This window comes from Equus przewalskii, chromosome 13, assembly GCF_037783145.1.
Source record: "Equus przewalskii isolate Varuska chromosome 13, EquPr2, whole genome shotgun sequence".
Classification (NCBI taxonomy): Eukaryota; Metazoa; Chordata; class Mammalia; order Perissodactyla; family Equidae; genus Equus; species Equus przewalskii.
The window spans coordinates 70799085-70826942 of NC_091843.1; the positions used below are offsets into that span (position 1 = coordinate 70799085).

A 27858-nucleotide genomic window follows, 5' to 3' on the forward strand; every position below is an offset into this window, starting at 1 on the left:
AAATTCTATCTGTATTAGTTAGGGTATGAACCAATCTTTTGTAACAAAAGATCCCTAAATACAGTAGCTCAAATAAGGTAGAGTTTATTGCTCCCTCATGTAACATTCAGAGGTAGGCAGGTGGAGCAAAATGGAAGGCAGCCTGCTCCTTGGGGTCACCCAGAAACCAGGGCCTTTCCATCTTGTTTTTTAGATATCTGCTCAGAGTACTGCCCTCATCTGCATGGTTGAAGCTGGCTCACTGCCACAATGGTCAAGGTCCAGCCCAAGGATAATGGAACGAAATAGAGGGATCTGCACACCCAATTTGTTTAAAGGTAAGACTCAGAAGGTGCATTTATAATTTCTACTCACATGCCATAGGTAAAAACTTAGACATATAACCACATCGAACTCTAACAAGACTGAGAAATATAGTCTCTAACTCAAGGACATGTGCCCAGCTGGAGATTAGCAGCTTCTATCGCTAAAAGGAAAGAATGGACATTGGGGATAATTAGCAGATTCTGCTAACAATCATGTAGAAATAAGTTCAAAACTTAAAGTGAATATTGAAAAAGAAATTACCGAAAAAGTTGAACATGACACGCTACATCAGAATATACTTTTAAAAATAAAAATGGTTTTCTTTAAAATTTTAGTCCTAAAATATCTTAAACATACATAAACTATACTCTATCTTGACATTTAAGAAACTAACATTGTTATCTACTTTCAGTGATCTAGAGAAATAGGGAAAACAATGGGAAAAAAGATCCTTAGATAACCCAGAACCCTCTTGCCTTCACCCTCTTAAGAAACATTTTATCAGAGCCAATAAAATAAAAACAACAATAAAAACAGCATAGTTTTCATTTCACCTTACTTTCTTTTATCCACTTACCCTGAGTTAAACAGGTAGGAAAACGCCTAGAGCAGGAACCATGAGGAAAAACCCAAGAAAGGGGTTCAGTTTATTCACAAACTATTCCTCCAGTGACTGGAAAGAGGCCATATATTAAGTACTAGAGGACACCACCTTTAATATTTTTAGAAATAGTGCAAGTTCTAAAAATTACCAGCCAACAGGTTATTTTTGGCTAAACTACACTGTGTGAGCTTTATTCCACAGGCTTAACATACATTAGGTATGTTCAGAAAAACAAATCAGTTCAACGTGAATATTCAGGCGGCAGATACAAAACAATTAAAGCCAACTTCTAACTTCCTTGACGAGAACTCCCTAGTAGGCTAATAAATGAGTTTGGAGTACCAGAGTATTAGTGAGTATGGTAACCGCAGTCTCTTTTTTAAAAGCTAATTTCAACATTTCCAGATGTCCTCTGACTATAAGATGGCATCTTAACAAAGTCGAGAATTCTAAAAAAAAAAACAAACAATCTTATTCTTGGGAGACCTGTTTGAAAAGGGACACCTGCCGTAATAAAAGAACCATTGGAACATGTCTCGAGAACAGTGGCTTCCCAGAACCAGGATGAAAGAATCCAGTGTACGAACTGCTCTGTTCAGGTTGGACTTTCAGCAAGCACGTAGAGATATTTATAAATTTACCCGTGGAAAAGAATTTGCTGTATTTGGGGGTCTGGCATGGTTACTCCCTTTCATTAAGCTTAACTAGAACTCATTTTCACAATTTGGATCTTAGAGAATGCGTATTTTTGGACCATCACATACATTTATATGGAAAATAAATTTTTTTCATAGATGATTCTTTATAAGAAAGTTTCAACTGATAAACACAAGTGACCAACTACATTTTCATATGTTTGTTAGTTTATATCAACAGACATTTTTAAGTACTCTTCAGCTACTCACCATTCCACTTTGAACACCTCATTTTTAATATTCTCTATTTATTTGACCATTTCCTACTGAAAGTTTAATACCACATTTTATATAAAGTCTACTTTCATAAGAAGTCCTCGTGAGCAAATAATATTTTCATGTTAAAGAGAAGCACATTAACCATGTTAAAAGGGGGATAAGAAGAACGTTTAACCAAGTTTGGAAGTCAGGCAGTAGCTTAGATTAACAAGGCTGTTCTAACAGAGGGCCAGTTAAATACCCCAGAGGCTGGGGAATATTTTTAAAGCCCAGATTTATTATTCAAAGAAAGAAATCATAAAACTATGTAAAAGTTAATGTGTGGAAACATTTGAATTCCAGCATTTGAAAGAGTAACATGGAATAATATGCCAAGTGTCTTAATTTGTAACCAGGACAATTGCACACACTATTTTAGGCAATTCGAAAGCCCTTATTCAATAAAAATCTCTAACAAAATAATGGGATTATTTTTAACTCTTGTAAACAACAATTATAACAACAATAACAAAAAGAACAAAGCGAGCACAGGACTAAAATAGGTACATTCATTCATTCAAGTAAGGCCAGGGAGTAGAAGATCAAAAATCTGAAACAAGTTATTTACTCTCTGAATCAAGGCACATACAAAGAAAACATCTCAAAAGAAGACAAACCATAAAGATTCTTACTCAATACCCTGTGCAGATCTAATACGCAGACAAACAGAATCTTAAAGCTCAAAAAACTCTTAAAGATTGTGCCAGTTATTAAGCTACTGTCTCTTAGCTCTAAAACAGACTTGTACACTTCACTTTCTGTTGCAAGGGCTGGGACCCTGTAAAGCACATTTCTGCTTTGCCAAGCTGATTCCATGTTGAACTCTGTGGAAAACGATTCCTAGAAGAAGTAATAATCAGCCTGTTCCTTCTGTCTGCTCCCTGCTTGCTTCCTCCAGGCTTCCTGGGTATGCCATTTTTGTTAGCACTGTCCCAACACTTTTTCAGGCCAGCAGCAGCATTGTCCTTCTATGGCAGCAGCTGATTCTAGTTTGCCGTTTTCCCAACACTTGCCAAACCAATCTTATGTCCTGCTGCCCCAGAGCTATCAGCACCAACGTGACAGTGCCTCCTCCTCAAAGATCTGGGTCTCAGATCTGTGAGGCCTCTTTTCCAAGCTCCTAAATTTTAGTCACTTCAATCTGTTATTTTTGTTGCTCTAACCTTAGTAGTGGCAGTTGTGGTGCCTTAGTATTCTCCTTTCCCCTTCTCAGTCTTCTAGTTAGCTTTATGCCAAATTCCTAATTCTTAATATTAAATTCTCTGTTTAAGCAACTAATATGGTTTCTGTCCCTGACTGGACCCAGCCTGACTGATCTCCTGTCCAGTAGTTCCTAAGGTGAACGGTGCTATCAAAATCACCAAGGTCTTGGAGGGTACAGTTTGAAAAGGCATATCTAATACTCTCAATTTTCTATTCGCAAAACGAAAATACTATTTTCAAAAAACAAATCTTAACCAAATATTCTTGGTTCCCAGGGATACACCAGAAGAGCATGATTCTCAACCAGAATGGAATGAAGGTTATGAGGCCTGAGAGGGGACTTAAGTTGACAAAAGATTTAGAAACACCAATTCAAGTCCTACCCTTTCATAGCATAAATAAAGAACTTAAGATCCAAGAGACCTATAAGCTGCTTAAGGAAAGGACTTGAGTTTTGTCTACCAAAATGTGTTGTATAGTAAACATTCAAAATAAAAACTTGTATGAACAAGAGAAGTTAAGAGTTGACCCAAGGTCAAAAAACTGGTGAGTGGCAAAATTAAGCCAACGACCTATCTCTCAGTTGGAGGTCTTATACTGACTATCCCATTTTTACGGCAGGGTCCCATTAACACTAAGTTGAGGGCCCAGAAAAACGTTAATGAAGGCTGAGTTCCCCAGGAAGCAGACCGTGTACCGTATTCGCAGTATTAATTGGGAGTGCTCTTATGGTCAACCCCTGGAGGAAAACAGAGAAAGAAACAGGATTAAGCAAAGAAAGAGGTTGAACTGTGACACAGTACCAAAGGAGGCCTCAGTTGATTCTAGGGAGTTCTAAAGATAGGATGATCCTTCAGAGTTATGCTGAGTTTGGGCAAAGAGGTTGAGCCATTAGACGTTCATGTCCAGTCATTGGATCTGGGCAAACCCAGAAAGGAAGTGTGACCTTGAGTGAGGTGGCTACATTCAGTCTATGCAATCCAAGTGGAGGCTGACAGCCAAGTACTTTCTGCGGGCAGCACTCCCAGTATCTGGAGGAGTAAGGCCTTCATTCTGAAGGGGGATGGCTGGGTGGTACATCACAGTGACCACCACAGTCCAATCTTTGTGCTGCTTGGAGCCACTTCTTTGTTTAAGGTCTGGAAGCAGCTCCTTCAGGATTCCAGTGAGCCTCTCTTCCTGGGGGAATCTTAGAAGAGGAAGGAAATGGGGAAAACCCCATCATTGCAGCTAGTCTTGGGCTATAAGTGATATTCATCATTACCCTTCATTTACTATCCATTCTGGATTCCTCTCACCCTTAGCTGGCACGAATGCTAATCTCCACGACTTATCTGATGACGGTGTAATTCAGATCCTCATCCCAAGGTCTGTATGCCCTCTTATGTCATGTCTCCTTGAAACAAGTGGTCTGAAGAGCAGGTAGCAGCCACAGTTCATTGCTCAATTGAACTCTGGTTGTGACCCTTGGTGGAAATATTTCCTTTGAAAACCAAAATTTCCAAACTCTCAGAGCCCAGAGTTACTGAGACAGAAATTTCATAAGTGGATTATTGAGAACGACAGCAGGTGGAGCGAATACTATTTCCACCCCTTGATTCTTCGACCCATGTATTCTACCTGTTCGGGACCATATATAAGTTATTGATCTCTCAGAGGATGGCCACCCAAAATCACAGGATATTACCTCTGAGCTGACACTTCAGCCGTGCCTCCAACAGCTGTTCCTTCAATAGACTTTCCCATCATTCTATCAATCCAGCAGTTTCTGAATGGTGTGGTATGTGATATGAGCGGGGATCCCACAGTCATCTGCATACTGCTATATCTCCTCTGCAGTAAAGTACAATCCTGTGCTGTTAGAGCAAACATTCTGTAAGCTTTATAATCCTGGTGCAAGCTGAGACCTTGCAGCTAAGAAAGGCAAATCCATGCCCACATCTATTACTATCATATATATCTCTGGCTCTGGCCCTTTTATGGTAGAAGGGGCCCAATGTAGTCAATTTGACAGCAAGTGACTAATTAATCTCTTCAAGTGATGGTATCATACTGGCAACTCAGTCAGTATTGGTGTCTACTGGAGGCCAACTAAGTGTTCAGGAAGCTCGTTTAGCCCTGGAATTTGGAGCCCACGTTGTCAGGCCCATTCATGGCCTCCTCCCTCCCTGCTACTATCACTAATTCATTTGTATACCAATTGTGGCTTCATTAGAGTGGCAGGTTGCAATGACAAAGGCTGGCTTTTGCCAACTGACAAGGTTTTAGTCTACCCAGTTGTTTAGTGCCTTTTCTGTGTTAGATACTTTCTGGTGGGTATTAATATGCAATCCAAAGATCCTCACACTTCTTATCCACTCCCATATCCATTCTCATACCTCTATCTCAGAATTCCTTGTCCCTAATATAACCATTTTTCTCCTTCCAGGCCCTGGAGCAACCACCCAAGCTATTCATCCCTGCCCCTGAATCCATGTATATTCTAACGTTGGGCTATTTCTCCTGCTGCACAAAGTGGAGGACCAGGTGCACCTCCCAAGGCTCTGCCCATTGGAAGGATATTCTCTGATCACTTCTCTTTCAAGGCCACCCAAGTGGGGGAAGGGTTCAACCACAATACCAAACTGACTCATCATGAACCAAATGTGGGCTTTTTTTCCTTTGCTAGCTGATCATAAGAGATCAACCACGGTAGTACGAGCTGAAGAAGAGGCACCTGGACAGTAGTAGTGAATGACATGGAGTCCAGGGTACCTACTCACGCAGCTTGTTTGTACCCTCTGTTCCTGCTTGTGTTCAGTCCTGAATGCACCACTTGCACATTATGATGGATTGTTGCTAAACTTGTCCAACCTTATAACATGGTTGATCCGACGGAAACCAGTCCACAAAAGACAGTTGTGGCTACAGTACCACTTGGTACCTCAGTGCCTGGTTCTTCATCTCTCTCAGGGATCTGCAGCATGCCAGGAGCTGTTTTTCAAAAGGTGTATCATTTTCTGCTGCATATTCTGCCATGCTCCAGAACTCCACAAGTCTGCATTGTGAGTCTTTCATCGGAACTTGCCATAAACTCCACATATCCTTATAGTCCATATCATGTCTTTTCCCACCACTGATATCTCTAATACTCAAATGTATGGCATTATATGCTATGTACAGTAAAGTCAACTACAATTTTTCCGAGTTTTAGCTGGTATCATATCTTAAACACAAATATATCATTTTTCTTTTTCTTGACTCTAAACTTTTTTATTCAATCTCTTTGTTCAAATTTTTCCATAATTAATCTAATTTATGGGCTAGTGGAGGAGGTTAAAAAGAGGATAGAATCATTAAAGAAAAAGGGCTCCAGAAGATTAGAAGAGGGAGAATTTACTTTCCTTTGGGATTGTGATAGGTTGAATAATGTCCCCGCCCGCTCCCCCCCCCCCCGCCGCAAAATATATCCATGTTATAATCCTTAGAACCTATGAATTTACTCTCTAAGGCAAAAGAAAAAAGAAAAAGACTTTGCAGATGTGATCAAGGATCTGGATGAGCCCCAAATGCAATCACATATATTTTTATAAGATAGAGACAGAGGGAGAAACAGACAGAAGTGAGAAAGTCAATGTGACCATGGAGGCAGAGACTGGAGTGACACAACCACAAGTCAAGAAATGCCAGCAGTCACCAAATGCTGGCAGAAGCTGGAAGAGGCAAGAAACAGAATGTCCCTTAGAGCCTCCAGAGGGAGCATGGCCCAGAACTGTGAAAGAACAAATTTCTGTTGTTTGAAGCCAGCAAGTTTGTGGTAATTCGTTCCAGCAGCCCTAGGAAACCAATACAGGGATAATAAAGGCAAGCTTATGGGGTGCATAGAATTTGAAAAATGGTAAGTTGGATTTACATATATGGTGATTGGAAAGAAGAAAAACAAAAAGGCAAGGTGAGCATTACAGATAGAGGGAAAAGGCAGTGAGGCAGGTAATCAAGGGAGTTGTATGAGCAAAAAACAAAGTAGTTCAATCATCCAAGATTATACACTACTTGAGAACAAGTAATAATACCGATTGTTGAAGATCTTGAATGCCAGCCTAAGAAGTTTGAACTTTAATCTGCAGACAGGCAAGATCCTCTGCAGCTTGTGAGGACAAGCTGTGTGTGTGTGTGCAGGGAGTGAGGGTTTGGGAGGAGGAAATAATAATATGATAAATCTTTTGTATAACTCTGTCATACTATTCTCTAATTTTTTATTTATCTCCTTCTACCACAAGGCTTAAGATTTGGGATTGAGTTTCCCCAGGACCAAGTAAAAATTCTGGCATATATGTTTGATAAAAAGTAAATGAGAGAATGAAGAATATTGTGCACGTTTTGTTTTAACCATTATTAAGCATAGCACAACAGAGTAGAACAGAATATTGAACAATATTTGAATCACTTTTCGAGGGTCTGATAGATGATTTTATTAATATATATATTAATATTGAAGTATAAGAGATTTGGGCTCAGTGTGATTAACCCCAGGGAATACGCCAGAACCAAGACAGCAATTCTAGCCAAATCCAATCAATTAGTGGTGGTTGTCTGGAGGAGAGTTGAGAAGTAAAGCAAGGTTTGTGCCATAACAGATTAGCAATGCCTGCTACAGAACTGGGTTAGGAGTAGACACCCAAATGACTGTTTCCCACGCCATTCTTGCTCCAGAAGTTAGTCATTTGGTTTCTTGAAAAACTTTTCATTTTTATGTCTTCTTATGAGAAGTACAGAAAGAAAATTTTCATTTCAATGGAAGTTCCATTAGTTGAGCATGGTTAATCAAAGATTACTGCATTCAAGTGAAAAAGAAGCCAAAGGTCGTAGCGTAAAGGGGATAGGGGGTTCTGCTTTCTGTATTCTGTGATTTCAGAGAACTAGGTATTCTGGCTGGAAAGACAGGGCAGATTTAACTGCCTGCCTTCGAACTCCAGTGCATATTTTATGAAAGGGTTAGCTCCGTGTTTGAACAGAGTTTCAGGGCCATTGTGGCTAGCTCTCCTAAAGCCCTTTATCGTGCTTCGGCTCTCCATATCCAACCCGCGTATGTCCGCTCCGAACCACCAAAACGCTCACTTTCTTTGGAAAAGCACAGAAGAACGCAACAGCTCCACTCTCCACACATCACCCTAAACCCCACCCCCACGAAGCGCAGGCGCACTCCGGAGTCTCGAGTACACCCTTAAAGCCGCACTGAGCAGGCGCGGGAGAGTTGTCATTAACCACGCCTTCCCCCCTCCGGAGCAGGCGCAGTTAGGAGAGGGACTGCTTATGTGACTACAGTTGTTTTTGTCTTTAACGGCTGTGATTGTCGGGAGTCGCGCTCAGGTTCACTTTCCCCCACTCTTGTTGGAGTTCATATTGCCTAAAGTAGGAGTTGCTGTTTGGGGATAAAACTTGATCAAAGTTATCACTTCTCAGAGGCGGGTCGCGTCGTTTAAGCAGCCAGTCTTGACAGATACGAAAAATTCAATGACATGTTGTAGCGAATGCTTAGAGTCCGCCAACTCAGTCACACGACAAAATCACTTTACAAAAAAATACTCTGCTTTTTTCTGTACTATACGCTTCATAAAACTCACAAGATATTTTATTTTCCCATGGCAGTGAGAATAGCACTTCTGCTTACGGCAAGGACCTGCAGTCAGGAGCCGCGCATGCGCGAGCCACCAGCCCTTGTGGGACACGTGAGAGGCTGGGCCGGGACCTGATCTGCGCTCTGGGTGGTGGTGGAGGGGCTTCTGGGCTCCGGGCGCGGCCGCCATGGGGAAGGTGAACGTGGCCAAGTTGCGTTACATGAGTCGGGATGACTTCAGGGTCCTGACCGCCGTGAGTACTTCGTCGCCCCCTCTGTCCTCCGTCCTTTCCCACCGCGCGTCCTCTTCCTGTTTCTCGAAGTTTGCCGGGAGCCGAGCGCGCTCTGGGCCCCGAGCGCGGCCGCCCGAGCGTGGAAGGAGGGGAGCACACGGAGAGTCGGGTTTTTCAGAAGCCTGTGTTCGGAAGCTGTCATCTTCCCCCAGACACAGCAAAGGCCCCTCTTCTGATCATTTCCTCCCCTTGTGCCCCCGCTCCTTGTGCTCCAGAGCGCCGCTCGCATCTCTGCGGCCCGGGCAGCGTCGCAGACCGGGCTCCGAGCCGCTGAGAGGGCGGAGGCTCGCGAGGAGCATTGGTGGCCTTGAGTTCCCCACTCACAGACCCAGTCACACAGCATTCCTGCAGTTTCATTCAATCCACACCTTGTCGGGGGTTAGTAGCCGTTTTAGGGACTTGAGCGGGGTACAAGACAGACAAGACGAGGGAGACGTTACCATGAAGTAAACGAGTAAATAAAGAAGATGATGATATCAGGCAGTAAGTACTGTGAAGATGATAAAGAGGAAGAGAAGCGGGTAACGAACTAGAAACGATGTGCATGGTGGGGGCGGGGGCATGAATGCTATCTTTAAATTATGTAGTCGGAGAAGATGGCCAGAGTACAAGGATCTTGTCTGTTTACCGTTATAACGAAAATGTTGAGGCCTATTTTAAAGGTTCCTGGCACTTGATAGGCACTGAATGCATATTTGCTAAGTAAAAGACAGAATGGGGGGAGAATAATAGGAGGTAAATGAGAAGGAGCCTGCCCACTGAAGTCCTTGGAAAGAGTTGGAGGCAGAGGAAACAGCAGTAGTAAGTGCAAAGGCCCTGAGACAGGAACAGTTTTTGAAAGAACAGTGTGGCTGGAGTACAGTGAGCAAGAAACCAAATGGTTGGAGATGTAACTGGAAAAGGTGAGAGCCAGGTCATGTGCCGTACATCCTTGCAGGCTTGGTAAAGAGTTAGGAATGTATTCTAAGCACAGGGGAGCCACTGAGTGTTTTTAAGCAGGGAAGTGACAGAAACTGATTTTATGGTCTTAGTCTTATGGCACAAAGATCAACACATAGATTAGGCATTTGTAGAATAAAACTATAAATTGACTTAGGAGCTATCATGTTTTCCTTAAATAGGCAGTACTTAAGGATTAAACTATCAAATGCAAATTCAGCATGAAATTTGGAAGACACTTTTTCTTTCTCCTCTGATTCAGTTCAGCTAGACTTTCTCGAAATACCTACTGTTACTTCTGAAAGATATCTTCCTTCTCTGCTTCCTCGGCACATTCACTCATCCCTTGATGCCTTTGACAGAAGTAGGGAAGCCAAGAGAAAGAATGTTAGAGGCTGGGAGAGACAGAACAAAGCATGGAGGATGAGTTAAGTTGAAAGTGTGAGGTTTGGGTTGGGACATCAAAAAGATGCCAAATTTATCTTCCAAACCTTTGTCTCTGAAATATTTAAGTTCTTTTTTGAAACTTACCAAGGAATGACCTACTCATTAAAAAGAGTGTTTCCATCTCAGTTGAGTCTGCCCAGCCTTGGCGTCGGTGGGCACCTCTCCCTGACCCCTTCTTCCCTTTCCTTTTCTGATGCCTCCCACATCAATAATCATGCTTTGACCGGCTGCCCTTACATTTCAGTATGAAGTTCCCCCCAAATTCTGTCTGTCAACCCTCCTTTTTCTTCCATTACTTCTTGCTTGATGATCACATCCACTTTATGGCTTCATCTCTTCCCTCTATCACATAGCTGACAATTTTTTCCTTCTAATTGTGACTTCATTCCTGAGTATAGATCTGCCTTTCCAGTTTTCCTTAAATGTCTTCATTTGAAGGACCTTCCATCACCTCAGACTCAGTGTGCTCAAGTCGAATTCCCTCGCTCCTTTCCCAAACTCCATTAAGATAATATATGTAATAGAACATATATAATATATATAAAATATATATAATAGAATAATTATTGTGTATTATTATATATATTATTATTTTAAAACCTGCTCTTCCTCTTCACTTCGGCTTTGACTCTTCACTCTCTCTACCCTCCCATATCACTGCCAGTCCCTCCTGTACTGTTTTCTAAAGATCTTTAATTCCTTCCTCCCGTTACCACCACCTCTTCCCTCTTCTGGTTTCCGTTTCTTCTGGCCTGAACTGTCGTCTGCCTCCCCCCATGTCACCTCCAGTTTTTGCCTTCTCTAAACCACTTTGCGTATTCCTGCGAGATTAATGTCCTTAAAACAACCTGTGTTCATATAGCCCCCTTGCCTAAACATCTTCAAGGGTTTTGTACTGTCCTCAGTATAAAATTTAAAACTCATTGGTCTGTATTTCAAGGCCTTCCATATCTTACTCAGAAGCGTTTTCGAGCCTTCTTTTCACGAACTCTGCATGCCATCCCATCTGAGCTACCACTGTACTAGCTGCTCATGTGCTCTGTACTTTCTTACATATGTGCCATGCCCAAATCTTTTTTGGTCTTTCCCTGATCCCTTGTCTACTTTTTCTATATTCCTCTATCTCTCAGTCAGTCCGAAGTGCCACCCCTTCATTAAAACTGATCCCTCAGCCAGAAGTATTCTTGTTCTGCCCTGAGCCACCTATTTTTTTAGCACCTATTTCTTTTTTTTCTTTTTCCTGTGAGGAAGATTGGCCCTGAGCTAACATCTGTTGCCAGTCTTCCTCTATTTTACATGGGATTTCATGGCTTGACAGGCAGTGCTAGGTCCACGCCCAGAATCTGAACCTGCGAGCTGCTGAAGCAGACTGCACAAACTTAACCACTACACCACCAGGCCAGCCCCTATCATTTCTTATCTTCTACTAGAATTAGATGTGTACATTCTCATTTCCACAATAAGACAGTAAATTCTCCAGAGGTAGAGTATTTTTACTTTTTTTTTAAGTCTCCGCAATGCCAACATATAGTACTTTGTCAGTAAATACCTTGTAATAAATACCTAGAGTATCTGTTTTTTAAAGACAAATATTTAGTAGATGTCAATAAATATTTTCGTATGTACCACGTGTCAGTAACTATGTTAAGCACTCACAAGTCTCACCCTTTGAAGTGCATGTAGTTTAGTAGAGAGACAGAATATGAGTATCAAATGTGATTACATATCAAATTGTCATTAAAAATATGTCCAGAGAAGGTAGTAATTATGTCTTAGAATCGGTTGGGCAACTATGTGGTCAGCAAAGTGTGAAGGAGAAGGTAATTTCTTAGCAGGGTCTTGATAGACCACAGCTGTGTGTTGATTGTGATTACATAATGATGCCTTTGATTGCAGGTTGAGATGGGCATGAAGAACCATGAGATAGTGCCCTGCAGTTTGGTTGCGTCCATAGCCAGCCTTAAACATGGTGGCTGCAATAAAGTGTTAAGAGAATTAGTGAAACATAAGCTCATAGCTTGGGAGCGTACCAAAAGTAAGTATTTGTGGTATCATTGGTGGGTTTTGATGCAACTGGCAGCCCCCAGAGTCAATTTTCCAGAAGGCAGGAAGTGGAAGTTGCCCGACCAGGAAAGTTCTAGACCTGGAACTGACACAGCAGAGCAGTCACAGAGCCAACGCAGATCACAGAGGTGGGGCAGTGTCCCCCCTCCGCAGAGGGGATTAGCAAGCTCTAACCGCAGAAGAGCAAGTAGGGTGGAGATACCTTTCCTGCGTCTTCGGAAAATACAATCTGCCCCTGGACGCGAGAGCTTTACTTCTCAGGTCACCAGAGGTGAGGGATGAGTTTCTTTTTTTCAACCTATCACAGGTCCATACTTTTATAAAATATCAATAAGAAAGTAATTACTAGAAAAATGAAAAAAACCCTGATAAACAAAATATAGGCAGAAATTCCTTACTATTGGAATAAAGTAACAAAATATAGTTAAAATAACTTGGGCAAATTGATATAAAAATTTTGTAGTTTAGCCACTTCATTTCAGTTTTTCTGTCTTGTCACAAACTGGTAACAAACATTTATAGACTGGTGTTAGTCAGTGGGGTCACACCTCGAGTAACACGCTCTAGGGAAGAAATACAAATTAGAGGAAGAAATGTCAGACTTGTAAGACTGCTAGTCTTTTTCCATCTAAGACTTCCCATGACTTGAGCTGATGTGGTTTGGTGGTACAATGTAACTAAGGGTTTTTCTCATTCGTTTTTGTCTAGCTGTCCAGGGCTATCGGTTGACAAATGCAGGCTATGATTACCTGGCTTTGAAAACACTTTCTTCTAGACAGGTAGTTGAGTCTGTCGGAAACCAGATGGGTGTTGGCAAAGAATCTGGTAAGTGCTAACAGTACTATTCAACGCATTTTCTTTCTTTTAGTTTATATTTCCCCTTGAGAAAGCATTCATCGTTTAATTTTTCCAACTATACAGTAAATTGAAAAGTTGCTTGGAAGCAATACATGTTATGAAATTGCCATTTAAGTTTAGGAGATAATTGTTTTTTCCTAAGTCTATCACTGAAAATTCAGTATACTGAGAAATTAATTTCCCTCTGATAGCTGAAAGCTTTGGCAAACTTTTTATTTGCTCTTATTTTACATCTGATAAATTTGACATTAGTAATAGTTAAAATGTCTAATACAAAGAAGTATTAGAAAACACTGAATATCTAAAAACCAAAAACACATTTTTCCATCACAGCAGTATGATCAAGTCAAAATTAGATATGTGTAGAACACAGGAAAAAACGTTGTGAAATAGCATTGAGCAAATAATCTTCTATGTGGAAGACAGAAATAAAGAACAGGACATGATTTTCTCTCTGCCATGCCCTCTGATACTCTGCTTTTATTTTATATAGTTTATCCTATGTAGTTGCATTGTTTATCTAAACTGAAGAAGTACAATTAAAATTGGAAGTAATAGAATTATTAGGAAGCCTACCCCAGAGGAGGTTGCTGTGGTCCTTCATATGGTTTGTGTGTCTTTTGTATTAATATCCATTAATATTATGATGTATATTTAATAACTAATGTAGGAGTGCTAAATACACCTCTCTGTGTGTAAAGTGTATAAAATGAGGGAATGAGATGCCTTTTGAAATATGCTCCCTCTTAATTTTTTTATGTCCAATTTTTTTCAATTTAAAAAAAATGGCTATTTTTATTTTCAAGAACTTCATTGCATGCAAAACGATAAATAGTATAAAAGAGAGTACAGTAAAAAGTAAATCTTACTCCTAACCCAGGTGTCAATCTCCTGTTACTACTTCCCAAAGCTATCACTATTTACTGATGTCTTACATATCCTTCTATTCTATGTGAATACAAGTATATAATGTACTGAGGATATATGTATATACATTCACATATTTTTTTAATCACCAGTGAAAGCAAACAGTACTTAGTATTCTACACCTTGATTTTTTTCCCCTTGATGCATCCCTGATACCATTTCATAGGAGCCGATATGTCCTTCTCATAGTTGCAGAGTATTACATTGTATTGATGCTCTGTAATTGATTTTACCAGTCCCAGTTGTTGTGGACATTTAAGTTACTTCCATTCTGTTTCTGTAAGTAGTGATGAGGTGAACATCCTTGTGCAGATGCCTCTGTGGCAGATGTGCAAAAAGAAAATGATAAATGCATTCTTAGAAATTAAATTATTACAGCAAAAATTGTATGCATTTAAAATTTTGATATTACCAAATTTCCCTCCAAAAAGTTTGCACCAATTTATAATCCCACCAAAGTGAGAGAGAGAGGCTGATTATCAATAGAAATGTAGTGATTAAAATTTCTCATGAATAATTAGAATGTGTTCTCATGTCAGTATTACAAGCAGCAACTTGTTTTGATGGTTGGAATACTGTTTCATTCTGATTATTATCCAACAACTGAGTGTTTTCATTGAGGCCATTGAAGAATTGAACTTCATGTTGTTGAAAAGGAAGATAGTATCAAATCACTTCTCATACGCACGGGACACCAGGGAACAGCTAGATGTTTCCCCACTAAATTGTGTTGAGCATTGCGCACTTTGGGGAGCGATAACCTATATTGCATCCCTAGTTTCTTTTGTAGTAGATATTAATGCATGTCATCCTAACTTTTTGGATTGTAATTAAAATAAAGCATTTTGCTGAATGGTAAGTGTTCCTGGTTATTAGGAAACAAAATTTGATACAAATAAAATCAGACAAAGTTGGAATTGTTTTTCAGTTTTTGGGAATAAAAGTATAATAATGATCCTTTTAAAATTTGGGCTCTAGATATTTACATTGTTGCAAATGAAGAAGGGCAGCAGTTTGCATTGAAGCTTCACAGACTGGGAAGAACCTCCTTTCGAAATCTGAAGAACAAGCGTGATTACCATAAACACAGGCGTAACATGTCATGGCTTTATTTATCTCGTCTCTCTGCCATGAAAGAATTTGCCTACATGAAGGTACTTTTAAAATAATTCTACATTTTTTAACCAAATAATACAAGTAGCAGAAAGGCTGTAGTGCCGAGCATCAGTCTGTTGCCCCACATCTCCCTACCCCCAATCCCAATCCTTAGACTTTTAACTCTCGATTATTTCTGTTATTTGTTTTTATGGTGATTTCCTTCTATGTGAAGGTATTTTTAATTGTTATAAATAAAGGCAACATGTATTCTACAATATTAATAAGATAGAGTAGCCTGAAATAATTACTGATGTAACTGCTTTACAAATGTGTATGTGTGAATGTTTATTCAATGTATATAACTATACATATGCCTATCTGTAATTGAAAACAGCAGATAATTACCATCTGTAGAAACTTTAGTGTCTCAGATAAGTTGACTCGTATTTTTCTTTCACATAATGGAAGAAATGTCAGTTTATAAATTTGTATGTATATTAGAAATGGTAAAACTCTTTAGTTTTTGACCATTCACCTTCAAAATTGAGTTCAGCATAGATTTGTTAAATATCTTTAATAGGAACCAAATTAACTTCAATAATATTTAAATTGAACAAAAAATAACATTGCATTTTTATTCTCTCCATAGGATTTATTTTTTATAACTTATCTTCATTTTTTTTTTATTTGAATTATTGAAAGTCGCTCCAGTGTATAACCAGTTGTTTCTTGGGAGTTTCAGTGTGGTATTTTTTGAGTAGGTTATTTTAATTCATGTGCTTAACTTTTTAGCGATCATGGGGGAAGAATTCTCGAAGCAGTACAAATAAGTGATATTGATGCCATGCGTGTTATGTATTTCTTGTCTTATACTGATGGTTTGTATCCTATGATAGTCAGTCAGTAAGAAGGCAGTTTGGTAGGGATTGTTACACATTTTCCCAAAACTGTATCAGGTGTTTTCTCAGGGCATTTATATGAAAGTACAGGAATAGAACCTGGTTGTGCATAAATATGCTCCTTAAATACATTGATATTTTCCTAAGAGAGAATAAGATTGAGCTATAGCTTAAGGGCTAAGCTATGGCACAAGGGCTAGACCACTATGACAGTAGTTAGGGTTATCATATGCTATTGCCCTGCCAACGTGTGTTCAAAATCACTTACATTGAAAAATATATTAAAGCCGAGCAAACAGAAATCTTTGGAGAGTGGGAGGTAGTTCAGTTCCTGTCCAAAGAAGATGGGAAGTAGACAGCCTTTTAAAATTAACCCTGTTAGTGAGTATATATTGAGTATCAGCTGTGCATCTACCACTGTATTAAGCACTGGCATAGGGTAGGGTGAAGGGGTGGATACCAGAGGAATAACAATGCAGTCTGTGTCTTAAAGTTGGGAAGATAACACAAGCACACATAAAACAAAGAAGAGTTTAAAAATCAAATTATATGTTGAGTTTGGAGAAATTTCTATAGAGTAGAATGGTTGATGAAGGAGATTTCACCAAGTGAGTGGGAGTTAAGTAGAGTCATAAAGTGTGCGTATGATCTGGCTGTGAGAAGACAGTTAGACAGTACTTTGCAGAGGAGCCGGTATGGGCAGAGACGTGAATCTGGGGGTGAGCCCTGTGTCTATAGGTGACAGTCACCTCAGTGCTTATTGGAGAGAGTATTGAGAGAACTAGGAATGGATAAGTGGATTACAGAGTTTTGAAGACTAGGAAAAGTTGTCCAGACTAAAATTAATATTTACAGCCATTGTAGATTTCTTTAAGTGGAGCATTGGCATAGCATTTTAGTTTGATATTGTCACACTAATAAAGGGTAATGTGGTGGCAAAAAGCTGGAACTGGTGTTAGAGTACTCAGGTATAAATGACAGTGCCTACTTAGAAATGGTAGCATTCCAAATGGCAGAGGGCATAAATCTAAGATACTTTGAAGGAAGTAATAAGAGGACTTTATAAGCAATAGGGAAGAAAAAGTTAAGCATAGAGAAGAAGATGTATGGATGATCTGAAGGGACATTTGACTCAGGTTACTGCAGTGTGTGTCTTTGACACATAGTAGATTTATGTCATATACTTTAGTGTGAAGAAAAAGCCCAGTGCTCTATAAACCAAAATGCCTAATCTATTGGAATATTTCATTTTCTAATAGGGCAGAAGACAGAGTATTTCTTAAATCACAGTTTATTTCCATTTGAATTTTTTAAGCACACTCCAATAAATGGTGAAACTTAGAACGTAGACGAGGATATATCCTGAGACACTGTAAGCTTCTTGAAGGCAGAGACTTTCTTACACTCATTTTTGTAACCCCAGAACATTATGTATAATATTTAATAAATATTCAGTAAATGAATGTTTGGTGAAACAAGTGAATTAAACTGGTTTAAAGTTTTGTTTTTGTGTCTAGCTCATTCTATGCAGTGCATAAGCCATAATGTAAATAATCATGTATTAACTGTAATTTTGTAAAAACTTGTATGTTCTTTTTCTGGTTGTGGTCAGGTACATTTACTTTTATTGTTCCCCTAAAAATTAATGACCTTTTCATCAGCTTATACCTGTTTCGCTGTATTTTAGGCATTGTATGAGAGGAAATTTCCAGTTCCAAAGCCAATTGATTATAATCGCCATGCAGTAGTCATGGAACTCATAAATGGCTATCCTCTGTAAGTATTTATTATTCTTGAAACCATGGGTCCTAATAAATAAATGAAGGTTCAGTTTTTAAAAGTAAAAATGTTTTTAATTAAATAGAATATTGCTTCTGAGAGGTTCAAAACTAACATAAAGCAGTAGACTCAAAGGCAAATTGAAAATTCAATTTCATTCTGACATCATGGATTTTGTAATCTCTGTGATTCATTCAGCAAATATTTGTTAGCAGTTTAATACCTGCCATGCACTGTTCTAGGCTCAGCAGTAGACAAAACAAAGTCCCTGCCCTCGTAGCGCTTACATTCTGGTGGAAGGAGACGTGCAATAAATAGCTAAACAAGGAAATAGCTATCAGATGGCAGTAAATGCTGTGGATAAAAATAAGGCAGGGTAAGGAAGACCAGAAGTACTGAGGTGAGTATAGGAGGCTGCTACTTTACATGGGATAGTCAGGAAAAGTCACATTTATAAGGTGATTTTTTAGCAGAATCCTGAAAGAAGTGAGGAAACCATGCAGATATCTAAGGGAACATTCCAGGCAGAGGGAACAGCAAGTGCATAAATCCTGGGATGGGAGCATGCCCTCATGTTCAGAAAACAGTGAGGAGGCCAGTGTGGCTGGAGCTGAGTGAAATAGGGGAGAAATTGTAAGTGAAGTGATCGGAGAGGCAGCAGGGGACCATGTCAGTTAGGGTTTGTAGGCCACTGCAAGGGCTTTTTAATTTTTTTTAATTGAAATATATTTGCCATATAACATTGTGTGAATTTAAGGTGTACAACATGTTGATTGGATACATTTATATATTGTAATGTGATTGCCATTGTAGCAGTAATTAACACAAGGACTTTTTTATTTTGATTGAGATAGGAAGCCATTGGAGGATTTTGAACTAAGAGACATGATCTGACTGATGTTTTAATAGGATCCTTCTGGCTGCTGTATTGAGAATGGACTGAAAGGAGACAAGGACAGAATTAGGGAGGCAAATTAGGAGATTACTGTAATAATCCAGGCAAGAGATGATGATAGTTTAGATCAGAGTGGTAGATGTGAAGATTTTGAAAAGTGGTCAGATTCTAGATATGTACTGCAGGTAGAGCCAACATGATTTGTTTGGAATTGGATATTGATATGAAGGAAGGGGCGAATCAAGGATAATGCCGCAGTTTGGGACCTGAATGACGAATTAATTGGCAGGGTAAAGTTGCCATTTACAGAGAGGGGAGTACCACAGGAAGAGCATTTGGAGTTAGAGGGGCAGAATCAGAGGTTCAGTGTGGGACAAGGTAAGTTTGAGTTGCCTAGGGATTCGGAGAAGAAATCTAGATTGAATTCAGTGTATGTATGGTCTTTGAAGACATAAGCCTGGATGAGGTCACCAAGAATGATTCTAAATAAGACAAGAGGTCCTAGGATTAACCTTTGAGGAGCTCCAAAATTTAAAAGTCAGGAAGAAGATGGAAAACTAGCAAAAAAAACCTAAGAAAGAGTGATCAGTGTGGAAAGAGGATAGCCTGAAGAGTTGGTGTACCAAGAGTCAAGTGAAGGAAGTGTTTCAAGAAGAGGGAAGAAGTTAACTGACAGACCAGAGAGGATGAAGACCAAGAGTTGACCATTGGTTTTAGCAACGTGGAAGTCACTGGTAGTCTTGACAGGAGCTATTTCATTGGAACAAGGTGGCTGGAAGCCTGTTTGAAATGGGTTCATTAGAGTGGGAGGAAAAAAATTGGAGAAAGCACACGTAGAGGACTTTGGCTGTAAAGAAGATGAAAGAAAGGATGTAGTGGAAAGGATACAGAAGTGAGGCAGGGTGTGGCTTTTTTTTGGTTAGATTTTTAATGAGATGTTACATCGTATCTATATTCTGATGAGTGTGAAGGGAAAACTGCTAGGGAGACAAGGAGTGGAAATAATATATATTTACACACGCTTTCACTAAAATTGTAAGTGGAAATAATATATATTTACACACGCTTTCATTAAAATCGTAAGTGGAAATAATGTATATTTACACATGCTTTCATTAAAATCGTAAGTGGAAATAATGTATATTTACACACGCTTTCATTAAAATCATAAATGAGTACAAATAACCTATTTTCATACTTAAAATACTTTCAGATGTCAGATACACCACGTTGAAGATCCTGCATCAGTATATGATGAAGCTATGGAACTAATTGTCAGACTTGCAAATCATGGACTGATTCATGGAGATTTCAATGAATTCAATCTCATTTTGGATAAAGATGACCACATCACCATGATTGATTTTCCACAAATGGTTTCAACTTCTCATCCCAATGCCGAATGGTATATACTGAAATTGATTCTGGATGTGGATGTGTTTATGTGTGATGCGATCATTTTTTACTTATAATTTTTCAATTTTGTGATACTGTCAGTTGGGTCAATAACTGGTTTAAGGTGGCTGATGTTAATAGTCTAAAAATTTGTTTTTTTATTAAAGGATATCAAACTACTATTTTCCCCCTAAGAGAATCTTTCTTATTCCTCATTTTTAGAGGGGAAAAAAATACTCTTTGATCCAATTTTTGAAACCTATTCCTTAAGCTTATTCTGTGTATTAGAAATCTGAAGAAGCTGCTTGCTTTTATAAACCATCAAAAGAATTGGAATTACTCTTGTAATCTGACAGGCTTTCAAAAGTTGAACTTTCTTACTCATGGACCCTTTTATTCAAACAAACTTTTAGGTGTGGAGGCTCAATTTTTAAAACACATAAAAGCCTGCTCAGAAGTAGGGACACGGAGATGGAAACCCTAGAAACCCATCCTCTCTGCCTTTCCCTTTTTCTCTCGGCTCCGTGGTTGCCTCCAAGAGAGTTTGACCAAGCATAGCTCGATAATCCCTGATGGCCTTAATGAGACGTCCTTTTCTCTTTCATATGAGGAGTGTAAGTGTCATAACAAATAATAAGGATGCTGTCATTGGCTAATAAGGAAAAAGATGAGCAACAAAGGCTACATCAAAACTCATTCTTGTTTTTGCAGGTATTTTGACAGAGATGTTAAATGCATTAGAGATTTCTTCATGAAACGTTTCAGCTATGAAAGTGAGCTTTATCCATCCTTTAGTGATGTCAGGTTTGTATTCTGCCTTGCCTAAAATGATAGAACTCTGTTTAAATACCTAATTTATTTAGTTCTAAGTTAACACTTCCATCTAAAAAGTTTCCAAATAGTGACCTTTGACACATTATTATAATTGCTAAGTATCATTGCTGCGTAGTATATGAATGAAACTTAAAAGCCAGAAAATATCTGCCTTTTATCCATTATGGCAAAGTTACTGAATTTGGGGGAAGAATATACCTAATTTCTTACAAATTCAAGAACTTTTATTCAATATAGGATGCTATGTGAATAACCCATTTGTAAGAAATCAAGCCAAATGTTTATCAGAGTTTGTGTTTTTCCTTTATTCAGAACAAGAGCCATCTTTGATTGATTTATGGAACATAACTATATGTACATTCTCAAAGCCAAATTTTCTCATTTGTTTTATATACTTAGTTAAGGTGTTGTTTTCTGATTTGGGATGATTGGCATAACTCAAAAGAAGTCATCTTTGGCCTTCTTTATTAAATTTGTTAAGTCAATAAATATCAACTGAAGTTTTTTAACCTACAAATACATGTTGCTTTTCACAGTCATCATTTGTGAATGACCACCAGCATATATGTCTTTTAAATTTGTATATTTAAGTAATTTGAGTCTTACATTTTAAGCAAAGAAAAATATTTAAAATGTATAAACTATTAAATTTATTTGAGAATCATAATTTATCAGAATAATAAATATTTATTTGTGTCAGATGGATCTTCCCTCTCTCTGAGTGCTGGCTGTTTTTGTGCTAGGAGGGAGGACTGTCTTGATGTGGAGGTTTGTGCCAGCGGCTGCGCCGAGGAGATGCAGGCAGGCGATGAGCTGCTTCCTCCACTGGGTCCGGATGATGAAAACACTGAAACAGAGGAGCGCTCTGAATGCTCGTCTGATGAAGAGGTGTCGGAGAAAGCAAAGGTTTGCAGATCAGAAAATGAAAGTGAACGGAACTCTGGAGATGAATTAGTTGCCTGCTGTTGCAGATCAGCTGGAGACCTTGAACAAATAAAGGAAGACAATTTGTCAGAGGGCAGTGCTGATGCACACAATTTTGAAATGACTGAACTCAGTCAAGCTTTAGAAGAAATAAAAGGGCAGGTTGTTGAAAACAATTCTGTAACTGAGTTTTCTGGGGAGACAAACAGAACTGAAAATGACACCAGGCAAGACGGTAAGACAGGTCGCGGAGGAGTGCCCACGGGCTCTGCAGAGGGTGAAGATGAGTGCCCTCTTCTGATTGCCTTGTCGTCGCTGAACAGAGGCTTCAGGCCTTTCAGGTATGGATTTCTCTTGATTGATTTTTGGCTTTAATCTGGAGACCTATACTTTCTTGGATTCTGGTAAATGAATGTTTTTTTTAAAATGATGTGACAGCTGTATTCTGTACCTTTATGTGTAAAATGAAAGCAGATAACCCTTTTGTGGTATTCAAATTATCCTCTACAGTTGACCTGATCCTAGACAGCCTATTGATTCAGTTTTAAACAGTTCTGCCTTAAAATACAAACTGATTACTTTTAAGGAATTAATACAGATCTCTTGATAAATTGATCAGGTTTTAGGTGGATGAATGTTCATATATTTTCTTAATTGTACATCTGATGTATGTTTGATTGTGTATAGTCCAGTAAACATGCAGTAAATAAGCTCTCTTTGTGAAATATCTACTTAAAGTGAATTTTCCCTGGTACTTTGAACCTTCTGTCCTTATTTGTTCATGCACAGTTAAAATTATATAGTGTTATGCTCTTATTTTTCTTTTAAGAATTTTTTTTCTTGCAAATATTAATGAACCAGCCTCAACTTAGATTAGCCAAAGATCTAAAATTTAATTTTTAGATTTTGAATTGTTTATCCAGAATCAAACAATTATGGTTTAATGAAATAATAGTTTTATTTGTTTCGAAATAGTAATATGGCAGTTAAAGCAAATCAACGGTACATTATTAGGCATTTCTCAATACATGTTCAGGCTTACATCCTAAGGCTTCCTTTATCTTTAGAGTTTTATTGTGAAGCAAAACACGAGAATTTTGTTCCTTTTCCATATAACTCTATATTGAGACATAGGGCAATTATCACTTGAATAGTAAACCTGTAAAATTAAGGGTGGCAGTGGTTTAGGATTTTGAGTAAGAAATAGAAGAAAATCTACATAGGTTAAATGGTCTTCTAAGCACAGAATTTGTTCTTACTCTGAACACGGGCAAAATTTTTTTTTCAAAGCAGGAACATAAGATAACATGTTGCTAAAAAATATAGACTGTTAGGAATTAATATTGTCTGAGTTTCTTATACATTGTATACACTAAAACTTTGAGCAATGTGTGAAACAAGTTAGACAGTTTCCATCCTTGCAGTTTTTTCTGCCTTAGCAAAGCAGAATTTACAGAGTGTTTTCTCTGTTCCTCTGACAATCTACTTTTGTTTGGCAAGATGACAAGAAAGTATCCCAACGTTTTAGATTGTAAGAGGCAACTTTCTATACATAGTAAAGTGAAAGTGGAGGAAAGGATTAGTGGAAAAGAGACATGGATTGTGGGGAAATGATAAATTTTGATGGCCAAAACATTCTACCATTTTGAAATTTTGATAGTGACTATCAGAATGCTGAAAAATGAAAATTGTTGCTATATTGGGCTGAATTACCTTCTCACAAATTTTAAATATAGTGAACTGTCTGAGGTGTTTTATCTCTTTAAGTTTTACTATCATGTAGGGAATGATATAAATTAATCAAGTGTAATTAACTAAAAAAATAGCTAAATTGTGATTTTCTTTTAATTTTAGAGATGAAGAAAATATTGAAGATATTAAGCAACGTAGAACAAGAACACTGAGCGTTACTTCTGCGGGCAGTGTTGTAAGCTGTTCAACAATTCCTCCGGTAACTATTTAGTCACCGTTTTCCAAATATTTATTAGGTCAGTCCTGTGGACAGATTCCTGAGCCAAGGCCCTGTGAGGATTACGTGATGTGCGAGACAGCCTCAGCCGTTTGGACCTCATATTCATAGTATAGAATTAGAACAAGTACAGATTTAGTAGTCTAGGAGAGCGGGTTCACTTCAGCTGGAGTTATCAGAGCTTTTGGGAAAGGGCAGCATGTAAACCGGCTTAAACTTGAAGGATAAAATCATGGAAATTTAGATCCACGGGGAACTATAGATTCTCTGGTCTAGTCTCTGCATTCTAACAATGAGGAAATTGTGGCCCAGATAGGGTACGTGACGCTCAGTTACCTGGCACTGCAGCTAAAGTGTCAAGATGCATCGGCTTCACTAGTCTTACATTTTATAAGAGAAAAATGGGTAATTTCTAAATTTTCTATCTTGGGTTTTTGTGGGACGTTTAGCAGCCATGTCCAAAAGAATTTCAAAGGGGCGTTTTCTGGACCGGATGATAGTAGTCCAGTTCCTGCTGAGGAGCTTTTCTGCCTGTTGGCCTTCTCGCCGTAATGTAGCACACTTTTAGTAGCTCTGGGACCTTTACTTGATAATAGAAACATTTAGAGCTTGTCAGACCAAAATAAAAGAGTGGAATTCTAGAAATGTATTGATTTTATGTACTCTTTTCTGTTGGCCTTATAATTTACCTGGTTTTTTGAACATATGATTTTAAATCTATGACATCTTTGAAATATCTATTAATTATATTAAAACATAAAATCTACCTTTAAGTATTATATCACCTGTCTTTATTAAGAATTTCTCACACTTTATGATTGCCTGTCCACTCTTAGCTTTGATATTTTCTATACTTACTGAGATTTATTACCCTTCTTGCCTGGTTTCTCAGATTCAAAATGTAAGTGCTTTTATATCTAATTACAGTGGTGTAAAATTGGCAGTTGCCTATAAAGAAAAGTTAGATTGATAATTCATGCTACCTCCTTAAATTCTCAGTTATGCTCTCTTCTGTATATAAAGATGATGGCTCTGATGTTGTCTTTAGTTTTTGACTTTATGCCATTTCCCTTATAGCTCACAGCATGAACGTACAGTTCATGGGGTCAAGCCTATAGTGAATTGCATCATGAAATACAGATTTGCCTTCTAAGGGGAAAAACGTTCTCTTTAGCTTAACTTGATTAGCAAAGTTTCCATTACTGGGAACAAATTGATCATCTTAATTCTATATTCTTTTGGAAATCTAGTTACAGTATTTTCATTGAGGTCACTTTCATTTTGTTAGAAGGTCAGGAGAAAACAGTTACCTCCATTAATTTGAGGATTGTTGTTTTGGTGTCTGTGCAAAGGTAAAAGATTTTGTTCTTTGAAATTAAAATTGTAAGATTTGTTTTCCTCAAAAGACTTTTTTAGTTCCCTATTTATTGGCAAGTTATTGCCATTTTTGAACCCTGTTCTTTCTAATATGTCACAGAATGAAATTGTAATTAAACGTTAAGGTGTATTGCTGTTTAATAAATATGTGGCCACCATCAGTGACAACAAACAACAAAATTGTGATTTTTGTTAATTTTTTTATTATGCCCTGAAATAATGCACACCTATTTTAATTCACTTCATCATTTAAAAAAACTACTAAATGAGATTTTTCTCCCACTTTTTTTAACACGAGGAAAATTAACCTTGTAGGATTTGTAAATTGTCCCAGATTAGGGGGAAGTACATGCATAGTAATCCATTATCTCCTTATATTCTTTGGCTACTTGACATGATTTTCTCTCAGTCTCATCAAAGTAAAGAACCAAAGGACAGTTCAGTCAGAATATATAAAAGAAATTGATTTTTTTCTTGGAAGCATTCTGGAGGCCTCCATCTGAACTCCTCTAGTTTAAACGCACTGCGTGCTCTCTGTTGTCTTCCTGGGACTTTTCATCTCTTATCTCTTGGGTACCATCTCTTCTTCTTACCTAGTTTACTTCTTTCATTGGTAGTATAGCTTCCAGTAGTTATTTGAGTGAATTGGTGGGGGGGCTTTTTGTTACTAAAAATGTCTGGTTATTCTGTCCTCACATTTGATTGGGAGATTAAGTATTAGAGTTGTGGTTTGGAAATAATTTTCCTTCAGAATTCTGAAGGTATTGCTCCATTGATCTTTGTCGTAGTTGAGAAGATGCTGTTTGGATTCAGGATTCTGGTTCTCCTGCTGGAGTGGGGAGGCTGTGATAGTTGCCTGGCTTCCTGGCATAGGGAAGGGCCCTGGAAGCCTTTCATTCTTATTTTAAGCTTTCAGCCAATCCTACTGCTTTCAGCTCTGAAACTTCTGAAAGACCAGGTCCTTCTAAGTCTCTAGTCTTTCTGGGTGGGGGGCCTGCATCTCACGGGGTGTCAGCCTCTGCAGGAACTTGAGTTCTGATTCTTCCACTCTTTCCCCCTCTCTTCTCTCACCTCTCCTCCCGGTGAGAATGGTGAGACTAAAGAGGGATAACTTGTTAAAGCCTGTTAATTGAATATGGTCTGCTTAACTACGTAAAATAATCCAAAGTTTGATTTAACTCGTCTGATCCAAAGTCTTATATTACACAATACGATCCCGGAAACAGTGTGTTCGGCAGACGAGTTCTTCTAGCCCCTTTTACCTCTCAAGTCCACTATTCTTTCATTTTTTAACTTGACAGATTTTTAGTAAATGGTTCTTTGTGCCTAGCGTAAGGTGGGGCATATTAAGAAGAGACCCTTGCTTCAACCCTTGCAGTGTTTATCTTTTTCAAGGAGACAAGTTGGATGATGCAGCGTTATATACAGTTAAATAACAGGCCATATAGTGCTTCAGAGAAAGAAAAGATTATTGCAGACAGAATATTTAGATTTTTTATTCATCTAAGTTATGTGTGACGTTGACAGCGTGTGTCTTAAGTGATAAGAAGTAATTTGAATTTATGCTCATTTGTTATGAGAAAGCATTCTACATCTCCCAAAAACTGTATGAAGACTTTTCCATGGGTAACTGCTGCCATCAGGCCGTTTCTATACCTGAAGCTATGAAGACACCCTTGGATATATTTTGACTGTAGTGAGTGCTTTCAAACATGAGCTTCCGCCACAAAGCCATACCTGCTTTTACCTAGAAAGCAGAGGAACAAGCAGTTTTTAGCTTGTGGTTTTTCGGGGCGTTTTTTTCAGTTTTCCTGATGGACGCTAGGTGGCACTATGGTGACTTGTTATTCAAAGAATTGTGACTGTACACTACTTTTTGCTATAATCTGTATTTCTTTTAGGAATTTATTTCTTCTATGTTATAACAATTAGTTTGGTGTTTTATTGTTGTTTCATAGAGCACTATCAGTGTTTGGAATTTTAAAAATTCGTGCTCTTAACAGAAATTTGAAAAATATTAGTAATATAAATCTTTGTTTTATTGAATGTTTACTCCTTATCAAAATGGTCAATTATCAGTGATAATAATTCATTAAATCTTTCCAGGAACTGGTGAAGCAGAAGGTGAAACGTCAATTGACAAAACAGCAAAAGTCAGCTGTCAGACGTCGATTGCAGAAAGGAGAAGCAAATATATTTACCAAGCAGCGGAGGGAAAACATGCAAAATATTAAATCCAGCTTGGAAGCAGCCAGCTTGTGGGGAGAGTAATATGTTTAAAATCTTGAATGTTTTTCAAAAAGTTACAGTGATCCCTATTAAGGCCACCTTTAGTCTTCTTCGGACGAAGGCAGATATATAAATAGATAAATAAACCTTTTTTTAATCTCTGAATTTGACTCATTCAATGCATATCTTCTAAAAGATAATTACAGTAATTCTGCTAAAGCAATCCAATTTTTCAGGTAATTTAGATGACTGATAAATCTGCCAAAAGC

At 38.3% G+C, this 27858-nt stretch overlaps 1 protein-coding gene across 2 annotated transcripts; it reads left to right on the forward strand.

Moving 5' to 3' along the window:
* On the forward strand, positions 1 to 27754 carry RIOK2 (RIO kinase 2). Of its 2 annotated transcripts, XM_070569607.1 has the most exons (15): positions 1 to 77; positions 194 to 317; positions 4371 to 4434; positions 5495 to 5592; positions 6019 to 6110; positions 8695 to 8916; positions 12238 to 12376; positions 13114 to 13230; positions 15169 to 15344; positions 17875 to 17963; positions 20075 to 20266; positions 20968 to 21060; positions 21834 to 22355; positions 23869 to 23965; positions 27467 to 27754. In XM_070569607.1, exons 6-15 carry the CDS (start codon positions 8851 to 8853, stop codon positions 27629 to 27631), a joined length of 1656 nt encoding a protein of 551 aa, XP_070425708.1. In that variant the 5' UTR covers positions 1 to 77; positions 194 to 317; positions 4371 to 4434; positions 5495 to 5592; positions 6019 to 6110; positions 8695 to 8850; the 3' UTR covers positions 27632 to 27754. The 2 variants fall into 2 exon arrangements, with proteins under 2 accessions (XP_070425708.1, XP_008534053.2); XM_008535831.2 differs by lacking the exons at positions 1 to 77; positions 194 to 317; positions 4371 to 4434; positions 5495 to 5592; positions 6019 to 6110 and adding an exon at positions 8293 to 8415.
* The last annotated feature ends 104 nt before the right edge of the window (positions 27755 to 27858 follow it).

What these genes read in the sequence shown, in the direction of transcription:
- RIOK2 (XM_070569607.1), top strand. Translation starts at nt 8,851, where the DNA reads ATGGGGAAGGTGAACGTGGCCAAGTTGCGTTACATGAGTCGGGATGAC. An exon ending in ACTTCAGGGTCCTGACCGCC is followed by an intron (nt 8,917 to 12,237) that starts GTGAGTACTTCG and finishes CTTTGATTGCAG; the next exon opens with GTTGAGATGGGCATGAAGAA. An exon ending in TCTCATCCCAATGCCGAATG is followed by an intron (nt 20,267 to 20,967) that starts GTATATACTGAA and finishes TTGTTTTTGCAG; the next exon opens with GTATTTTGACAGAGATGTTA.